Source organism: Fringilla coelebs (genome assembly GCF_963513975.1).
Source record: "Fringilla coelebs genome assembly, chromosome: 3".
In the NCBI taxonomy this organism is placed as follows: domain Eukaryota; kingdom Metazoa; phylum Chordata; class Aves; order Passeriformes; family Fringillidae; genus Fringilla; species Fringilla coelebs.
Genome location: NC_140030.1, coordinates 73007590 through 73017621, shown reverse-complemented (window position 1 = coordinate 73017621; position 10032 = coordinate 73007590). Strand labels below are relative to the sequence as shown.

Here is a 10032-nt window from a genome sequence, read left to right as displayed (position 1 = left end):
AGACTGACACCACTACATCTAATTTAATAAAGTGAGAGGACAGAATAAGGAGATTTTAAAACCAGTTTAGCAGTGCATGGAGTGATGTACTGTGGAGAAGATTCATAGTTTGATCTAAAGTTGAACAGAGATATGAACAAACCATGTTTTGGCATCATCAGGAAAACAACAGTTGGATACCTCAACCAGAGGTCCCCATCAACAGTACTTTGAGATCCAGTCCTTAATTTTCCTTAGCATGATCCTTCCTATAATCCTGAACCAGAATTTTTGATATGAAAGTACATACTTTGAGTCTTTTTTTCCCATTCACAACACAAAACACAGCACTTGGAACTGACTGCAGTGAAAAAAATACAGTGAGAGAGAGGAATTAGACCACGCATCACCGCAGAAATGTAACTATTTGCAGAAACCTGCAAGCGCATTATTGCCAGCTGGGAGTTGCCACCAGCGATGAAACAGTTACTAACACACACTATGAGATCTCTACAGATCACTACCTGCAGCCTCTGATTCCTGCTGAATCTATTGCCCTTGCTTGGCCCAGTCCTAACCCCCTTTCTGCCACACCTACCCCCCATGCCCTAGACACATTCTCTCTCCTGTTGTCAAAATTTTCTTTTTTTTGTTTCCCTGTGAAAAAGGAAGAATTAGCAGTCCAAATTCACTGCAGCAGGCTAAAGGGTAGTATCAGATATGTCAGAGAAGCTGAGGAAGACAGCAGAAGGAGTGCTGAAGAGTAAATTAAGTTTTCTTATAGAATATTAAAAATTATTTGTGTAGGCATACGTTTAACTGTAAGTTGCTTACAGCTTAGCATGAGTGCATCCTGCTCAAAAATTAGCATAGGTGCACTCTGGATGAACCCTGTTTGCTAACATGAATGGCTAAGGAGAAGATAAACAAAGACTTGTTATCTTCAAATAAGGACTGAGACCCTGGAGGGCCCCAAGGCTGGCCCAAGATGTAAGATAAGAGCTGCCCACCTGGGCATGGAGAAAGACTTCATTGAGGTGTTGGTGGACCCCACAAATTGCCAATAGACCCAGAGGAGCTTGGCAGGTGAAGATCTGGTGCACAGCTAGTGAGGGTAGAAAGGGCCAGGGATTTCTTGGTTTAGGATCCCTCTCCAGAAACACACAGGTCGAGCAGCCATGCGTGGCAGCTGAAGCAAGAAAAGGCACTGATAGGAATGATGGCATTGGAGACCATAGCTAGGGGACATGGAATTGCTTTGGAATTGGGTCTATGCCAGGACAAGGACAGGATCTGGTGAAAAACCAAAACCAAGCGCAACAGCAGCAAGAGAGAGCAAGTGGTGTGTACCAGGGTTTATAGTCACAAGAACACATTTCATCCAGAACTTTAAACTGGAGCCTGGATCCCCAAACCTCCATATTTGTGCTTTTGGCACTTTGTTCTGAATCCTGTAAAGGGTGAAGTGTCTTTCTTGGGTACTTATGAGGTAGCAAACCTATAAAAAAGGTAAAAGCCCTCTATTGCTCCTGTTTGCTCAGGTAGCTTAAATAGGAGACTATAGGTAGCTTAAATAGGAGGATCTCTGCCCTATATCTGGGATACCACTTTGCTAGGGACCTAGCTGGAAGCCCCTGTGATATGTGTTAGAATATACTTGGGGTTTCACCTTTTAGGCAGAGATATAAAAATATACCTGGGAAAAGAGTGTCAAAATTAGGACCCGACCATTTTTATTCAAAGCTGATGAAAAATGACGCCTAAGAATTGAATGATCTTTAGCTGAAAATCTAGTTTCTGTTTGGATATACCACTATATGGCATCATGTATCGGGTTCCAATTATAACCAGCAAATTCTGAATTCTCTTCAGCCAAGTGGCTGAGATTCACATCATTCCCAGAGCCCCACAGAACAGCCTGATCTCTGTTCCTCCATACCAGTGATAAAAGCCATAGGCCTCATGAGAAACAGAGTGTGTTCAGGCACTTTAACTACAGGGGCAAATGGAAGAGAGTAAAGCATGTGTAACTAATTATTAATTTGTCTTGCATATGCCCAGATTGTGATATCTGGATCCTGACTTGCCCTTGACAAGTAATTTTGACTGCAAGTTAACCCAATGAGAGACATCTTCCCAACACAAAAAAGATACTGACAGAGGAGCTCTGGTGGATCTTGTTTAGCAAGTTTTAGGATATCCCTGATGCACAGCTGACAAATGTGCCATGTTGCTGCAAACTCTGGAGTATTACTTAAAAGTCCTAATGAAGGCAGCTTTAAGCAAAGGTGCTGCTCTGCGCAGGTTAGCTTGAAGCAGAGGCACATGTTCTTTTGTCAGTTCTGTTGGGTGGAAAGTCATTCTAGGAATCCCAAACCAGGCATTTAAAAATAGTCAATATTCTTTACCATGACCTACCTTCAGCTCTCTGTGTCCTCATTCCAGAGGGGATAACAACACTACCTTCCAACACAGGGCTGTCATAATGAGGGATGCCATTAACATCTGTGGATAACTCAGTTATTAGAGGGGAAAACATCAGAGAAAAGGCTGTAGGGAACAGTCTTAATGCATCAGTTCAAGGGACACTATAAGGCATATAGATCACCATCTTTGGAGAGAGGGTTGTTAGTAAATGATGCACAAATGATACACAGGCATTGTGTAGCCTCCTAATGAGTTAGGAAAGGAAAACCATCACACATGAACATGTAAATTAAACCCACACTGTAATGCATAAGGAGATGTCATGGGACACCACTCTTCTGGAACTTCCTAATTCTTTATGACATAGCAGCATGTGTTTTTAATGTGGGGTTTTTTGAGGTAACATCCTTAGCAAAGATCAGTTTTGACAAGTAACATGTTTCTGTAGTTCAATTCTGGGAACCAACAAAGACCAAGAGGTCTATACAGCTAACAAAAGCTTGCTTCATAACCAAAAGACATAACAGCAAAAGACTCCAGCTTCCATTATCACCCTGTTATAACTGGGTCAGAATAAATAAAGCAGTAGATTTCTATTTCAAAGGATAATTATGAATTTAGTATGAATGAAGGCTAGATAAGGTTGCCAGTTGAAAGAAGGGTCACTGAAAACCCAAAAAGTGGTGTTTTTTTCCTTTTTCAGATTACAAAGCTGAGCAGTAAGACAGCATAAAGATCTCTGCAATGGTAAACATGGCAAAAAGGTGCCTAAAGGACAAAAGCGTGAAGAAAATGCACTCAGAATTTAATGAAATCAGGTAAACTGAAAAAAAATTAAGGTGGTCTAGATAAAATAATACAAGATTTTTCAAATAGCTGTCATCTGGGAGAAAAAAATGGGTGATGAACAGAGAACAAATAAATGCATTTGCTAATAAACAGAAAAATAGTACAGTGTGTACTTCTTTAGCAAACCAAAACAAAGTTTTTGCACTCAGGAACCCCTGGTTGACACTTTAGGTCTACAATAAGGATGGTTTAAAATGCCTTTATTTTCATAAAAGCTATAAGCACAATTTTATTTTTCAAAATCAACTTGGGCAGAAGTAGCATCACGCCTAACAGGGGGAAAAAATCTTCATTCCAGGGCAAAAAGCATTAAAAAGCACATCAGGTTGTCTGAAAAATCAATCCCTAAAGCGGCATGTAAACACGAACAACGATCAGCAAAAGCTTCCTCAACTTTAAGCAGTTTGAAAACAATTGTCACAGAGTCCGATGACATTTAAAACATGAATAAACCATGCGAGTCTGGGAACAAAACTGAAAGTATGTACAGGCTTAACTCAAAATCACCATATCTGGGTATTTCTTGAAGAGAAAACCCCACAAACAAAACAGGGTCATGGGAATAGGAATGCACCTCTAGAGAATCTGGTTTTGCAATGGCAGCATATTCCCAGAACTCCAGATTAATACCCTGTTTTGGTTTGGATTTTGAATAATCCAAAACTGCCCTAATTTTTTTTAAGAGACTCCGGAGATGCAAACACGTCAAGGAGAAAAGGAGGAAGGAAAAAAGGTACAAAATCAGAGCTGGCACATCGAGGTTGTGTTGCTGTGGCACCAGAGCTGTGGCTGCGCTGGCAGTTTTGGGGATTCCCGTGCCACATCCCCGGTCCTGGAGCATGGCTCCCTCTCCACAGCCTTCTCAGGAAAGCATCTGGGTATTTCTGTAAAGCAGAGCAATAATCCTCTCTGCGAATAATGCTGGAAGACAGACAGCGAGCTAACTCTCTGATGGAGAAGTTCGACTCACAAAGCAGATGGACCCAGGTCTGTGTAGCTGCAATGCTTGGAGATAAAACACTTTAAGTACAAAACTTGGCTGTGAGCATGTGAAAAGGGTCGTGGATTAAGCCCAGCTGGAAATAAAGCACCACAGCTGCTCGCTCTGCCACCCCACTCCCCAACCCCCCTCGCCCTCTCCCCCAGTGGAATGGGAAGAAGAATCAACAGTAAAACACGTAGGCTGAGATAAAAACAGTTTAATAATTGAGAACAAAGTACAAATAAAAAAGGTGAATATCCCTTTGGCCAGTTTGGGTCACCGGTCACGGCTATGCTCCCTCCCAGTTTCTTTTGTGTACCTTTTCCCCGGCAGAGCATGAGACAGGCACACAGAGACGAAAAAGAGCCCTAAGGATAAACACGACTCGGCAAAAATCAAAGCATGAGTAAATTATCAACATTATTCTCAATCTGAATCAAAAACATGTCACTGTACAGGCTACTGAGAAGACATTTATCCCAGCCAAACGGGGGCAGAAAGAAACATCTTGATGGAAAGGGTGAGCAGTGTCGCGTTATCCAGGCGACTGATGCAACACCATGGCCACAGAAGAACCGGTCACCTCCGCCTGCAGCAGTTAATCTGCTTTCATGCCTGCTTTCACTGCGCTTCATCCCTCCCCCAGCCCCGGGGCCGAGCCCGGAGGCTCAGCCCCGCTGCCGCAGGGCCCCTCTGCCTGCCCGTGCCCGGGGACCGAGCGCTGCCGCGGGGCTGTTTCAGCGGGGCACGGGCCGAGGCCGCGCCGCAGGGACTCGCTCCGGCTCAGACAAAGCGGCCCCGGCCCCGCACGGGGGCACCTGCGGCACGACCCCTCGGCCGCCTGCCACCTCCCCTGCCTCCCTCCCCTCGGCCGGCCCCGCACGGCTCCCCCGCCCCCGCCGGGCCCGGGGGCGGGGCGGGCTCCGGGCGGCGCCTCCCGCGGCGGGGCCGAGGCGGCTCCTTCCGTCGGTGGCCGCGGCTGCAGCATGAGCGGGCCGGGGCTGCCGGGACCGGGCGGCGGCGCGGGGCTGCCGCCGCTGCCCAAGAGCCTGAGCGGGCTGCTGAACTCCTCGTCCTCGGGCGGCGGCGGCGGCCAGGGCGGGCGCTGGCGGGACCTGGAGCGGCTCTACGCGCAGAAGTCCCGCATCCAGGACGAGCTGAGCGGCGGCGGCCGGGGCTCGCCGCGCCCGCCCAAGCCTCCCAACCTGGACGCGGCGCTGGCCCTGCTCCGCAAGGAGATGGTGAGCGGGGCGGGCCGGGGCTCGGCGGGGGCGGCGGACGTGGCGGACGGCGGCGGGGGCGCCGCCGCCTCCCCGGGGCTAGAACGGCGCCCCGGCTCTGGCCCCGGGTGGGGGCGGGCCGGTGCAGCCCCCGTACCCCGTACCCGGGCCGGCTGCCGGGGCCGGTGGCGGGGGAGCCGCTTACCGCGCCCTGCGGCACCCCCCGGGAACCGGCACCCAGGCTGAAAGGCTGGCGTTCAATAATCCCCCGGTGCCGGCAGTGATTCGTGCAGCCCAGGTGGCTGCGGTTCGGCGTAGTTCTCTCCAGGACTCTGTTTTGATCCTGTAGCCCGGCGTTATTATAGCGAAATTCTTCCGGGCGACCTGGCGCACCTTTTGATTAAACACTAATTGGGTGTTGGTGCTTTGCTGGTGCAAGCTGCAGCTGTAATGACTAATAATAGCCTAAGCCTTGCGTGCTGAGGATTCTGTAGAATCAGTGCAAGAAAGACAAGGAGCTGCTGGAGAGGCTCCAGCGGAGGGCCACAAAGATAATTAGGGGTCTGGAGCATCTTTCTTAGGAAGAGGGACTGCAAGAGATGGGCCTGTTTATCTAGAGAAAAGAGGACTGAGATGGAATCTCGTTAATATATATGAATATCTGAAAGGTGAGTCTCAAGAGGATGGTGCCAGACTTTCCAGTGGTGCCCAGCAACAGCATGAAGAGCAGTGGCCATAAACTGAAACACAAGGAGTTCCACCTCAACAAGAGGAATAACTTCTTTATATTGAGGGCAGCAGACCACTGGAACAAGCTGCCCAGGGAGCTCATGGAGTCTGCCTGTCTAGAGACATTCAAAACCCACCTGGACACGTTTGTGTGTCACCAGCTTGAGGTGACCCTGCTTTGGCAGGAGCTCTGCACTGGATGATATCCAGAGGTGTCTTCCATCTCTCATAACACTGTGAAGCATATAAAATATGGTATTGCTGAAAATCTGCCAAGTTAAAGACTTTTTCTCAGGCTCTGTGCTTGAGGACAAAAAGCTCTTTTGAAAGGTCTTTCTGTGGATTTAGAAGAACAGTGTAGTGTGCTGAAATCCTAGTCTGCCACCAGTGTTTCAACAGTTAGAGATAATTCTTAAAACTGTGTATTAGAATTGCCAGTTTGCATTAAAGCTTAGGAAGGATGGGTGTCTATCAACTGCCGGGGCTTTCTTCTGCAATGCTGTAAAAGGAAACAAGGACATATGGTCTTAGTCGTCTTAAGCCTTTCCAAAAAAGCGAAGATAACTCATTAGGCAAGTCTAATCTATTTTTTTTCCTAATGGGAAATCAAATGAGATACTTCTCAAAGTCATTTGATAACTAGACTTCCCCTTTAAACTTTCCTTTAATACTTTGTTATCTTTGATGATAATTTGATAAAATACTTCTGAAGAAAAAGATACTTCTTAACACATCAAAGACTTTCAAGCAACAGTGTCCTTGGTTCCAGATGTACTTTTTTGTGGCCTGTGCAAATTAGAGAGATTCTTGTGTACCAATAGGCTGTCTTTCATCAAGAAGATAAAAGCGCTTTTTTACTGATATTGAACACTCTTTCTTGCAGCAATCAAAGATATTTTTATTCAGTAATAGGTTTGCTTTAAATTTTCCGTAGTGAGTGAGGAAGAAATGCGCAGAGCATCTTTCCCTGCGTGATCAAGCAAGGTATTGTATATAAGTTTTTAAAGCTGAGAAAGTGATGAACTTTAGAGACAGAAAAAGAGGGAGGAAAGGAGAGGTCATTTCAGAACTGTGATTGTGAGGAAGAGTTAGCAATGGAACTGTGCACTATAGTTTCTTATTAAGAGTCAAACACAGCTTGGCTGGCGTTAAAAACTGTGCTAATGCTATCAGGGTTGGACATTTCTTCAGGCTTTTCTTACCTCAGGGATCATACTTGAAAGTTTTGAAGAGGCTGCATTTTTCTCAGTAGACTTCCTGTTTGATTGTTTGATATTAGTGGCAGCAACAGAAAAATTAGATATTAAACATAACCATTTGGTTTAAAGACCTGTTATGTTAGTTCTGCTGAGCAATTTTTCCCTTGAAGTTTGTGCTTGGCAGTTAGTAGGATTGAACTTCACAGAAAGTGCTCAAGTCTTATGGAGCTGAAACAGGAGAGCTGCTGGTGAAAATGCTCCCACATTCCTTGGGAGACAAAGGTCACCAATCTCCAGGTTGACTTTTTTGGCTGGACTCACTCCTGATTGCTTTTTGAACAGCTCTGGACTGCAGTCTTGTCCCTCAAACATTTAGCTCTTATGCAGGTCTGCCGGGTGGATATCATTCTTGTATGTCAGAGCATTAAGTCCAACTTCACAGCATTCTTTCTTACCTGAGGTGAGCAGTTTAAGTTATAAAGGAAAGTGGGTGAGAAAAGTTGTGTAGATCTGAGGTGGTGGAAAGACTTACCTGTAATATCCTGACATCTAGCACAGTGCTCCATGTCTTGTCCTAAAGTCTTCACATTTAGCCTGTGCAGGACTTCGTCTTCTGGCTTCATGATGTCACCAAGTAGTTTGTGTTATTCTTGAAAGATGCTGTATCTTCTTTTTCTCAGAGGCATTGTGGTGTATGATTTCTTTTTTTCTCCCTGCTTTCAGAAAGAGCTGTTGGTAGAATAGTTCAGCAGTGTCAAAGTAAGATCTTCACGCTAGTTTGTTGTGGTTTTCTTGTGTGCTGTGTGTATTGTCCTGAGAATTTAGAAGCATAAGGAGAGGTAAGAGTTCTCATTATGAGCAAAATACAGCCAGTTCAGGTTGCAGTAAAGGCTGCTAGCATTATTTATTTATTTGTTTGTTTATTTATTTATTTATTTATTTATTTCCTCTTGACATGAGTTGGGGCAAAACTTTTTATTTTATGAAACTGAGCCTCACTAGGAGCAGTCTTGGCTTAACACTTTGTTGAAAAATAAGGCTGAAATGGCTGTTTCTCTAGAATCTCTAACTGGGTAGTGGTTTAAATTTGCTGCAAGGCAAAACCTAGTTTTAATTTGATCTGACTTGGATAGGTGACAATGTCAAGTAAACTCTCCATTTTGTTGCCAGAGAGGGAGACTGAATTGAGTTAAATGAGTTGCATTATTTCAGTCTGCAGTGCAACATACTGGTTTTGTACCTGACATAAAGATGCGGCTTTTTTTTTAATGGCTTTTCAAATCTTTAGTTTGCTCTGGAACTAATATTTGAGAAGGTTAAGGACCAAAATATTAGGTGCTTAATTATAATTAACTCTGTGCTTGAGTGGCACATGAAAATACTCTGAAGATTTGTAAGAGATGAAACTTGTCCTTGTGTCACTTCTGCTTTAGTTTTGCTGCCTGGAAGTAGTGTGCTGTATTGTGCTGGACATACCTGGCTTTGTCAGATGCCAATGTACATCAATATTGAAAAGAAAATTAGAGTAGAAATACTTAGGTGGGACATGGGAAAACCAGTCAGAGTCCCATTTAAAACTTTTACTCCAGGCCGTTTCAGACAAAAGCAGAGCGCCTGTGATGGTGCCAGAGAAAGATGCGTGAAAGACACAGGGTGTTTCTGGAAAAATATCTCCCTTGCATAATGAGGAATATAGACTTCATGAATTTATCTGCCATGGCTCCGACAGCAGTGAACTGCTTATTGGAAGTTAAGCACATCGTTGTAATACAACATTTTGAAGAACATGTTGCATTTGTTCTGTACTATAGCATCACATCGTTCCTTGTTCTTTTGTCCAGTTTATCCCATGGGGCATCTGTCACCTTAGAAGATGAATTTTACTTTCACTGTTTGTAACTGTTCAAGGTGGAAAGCAGCTTGAACCTCCTGTTTAGCAACAAAAGATATATAGCATTACACTGCCATAGAAAGACACTTGTAGTAATGATTGTTTGAATTGTTCCCCCTTCAGGTTGGCCTTCGGCAGCTGGATATGTCCTTGCTGTGTCAGCTCTACTCCCTGTACGAATCCATTCAAGAATACAAAGGTGCCTGCCAAGCTGACTCTAACGCAGACTGCTCGTACGCCCTGGAAAACGGATTTTTTGATGAAGAGGAGGAATACTTCTAGAAGCAGGAAGATTCCCCTTGAGGCTGACTGGACTGAGGTTCTTTGGTCCTTCTCTCCCTGTAACACACCTCAACAAGAACGACTGGAATTTGTATGGATCACTCTTGCTGAGGAGGAACACCCAGCTACCCCGAGCTGTGTTATATTCTCTTATTTTAACAGGCTGTCAGTACAAGTTACTCATGCAAATACCACTTGAGCAAAGTGCTGTACTTTAACTTTTGAAGAGTCTTCAGACATGCTTGACAAGAGTTTTCAATTTAATTTGGAAGGTGGGTGTTTTCATCTTACAAACATTGGTAGCTTATAACTGGAATTCTAATTGTAGTCGACAGCAGTGACTTCCTGAGTTGTAATAACTTCATAAGGGGGGAGGGAAGCCTCTGCTGTGGTGTAAATAGCTCTAGGTGATTTTTGGGGGGGGGTCAGTGGCATTGATAAATGCATTTTGAACAGGCATCTGGATGCACGCAC

The 10032-nt window shown here is 44.9% G+C and overlaps 1 protein-coding gene across 1 annotated transcript; it reads left to right on the top strand.

Annotated features, from left to right (window-relative positions):
- Window positions 1–5223: 5223 nt before the first annotated feature.
- On the top strand, window positions 5224–9558 carry FAM89A (family with sequence similarity 89 member A; the record flags this gene model as incomplete). The annotated part of the gene is made up of 2 exons (XM_084202598.1): window positions 5224–5478; window positions 9400–9558. The coding sequence occupies 2 exons, from the start codon at window positions 5224–5226 to the stop codon at window positions 9556–9558; spliced, it is 414 nt and encodes a 137-aa protein (XP_084058724.1).
- Window positions 9559–10032: the final 474 nt, after the last annotated feature.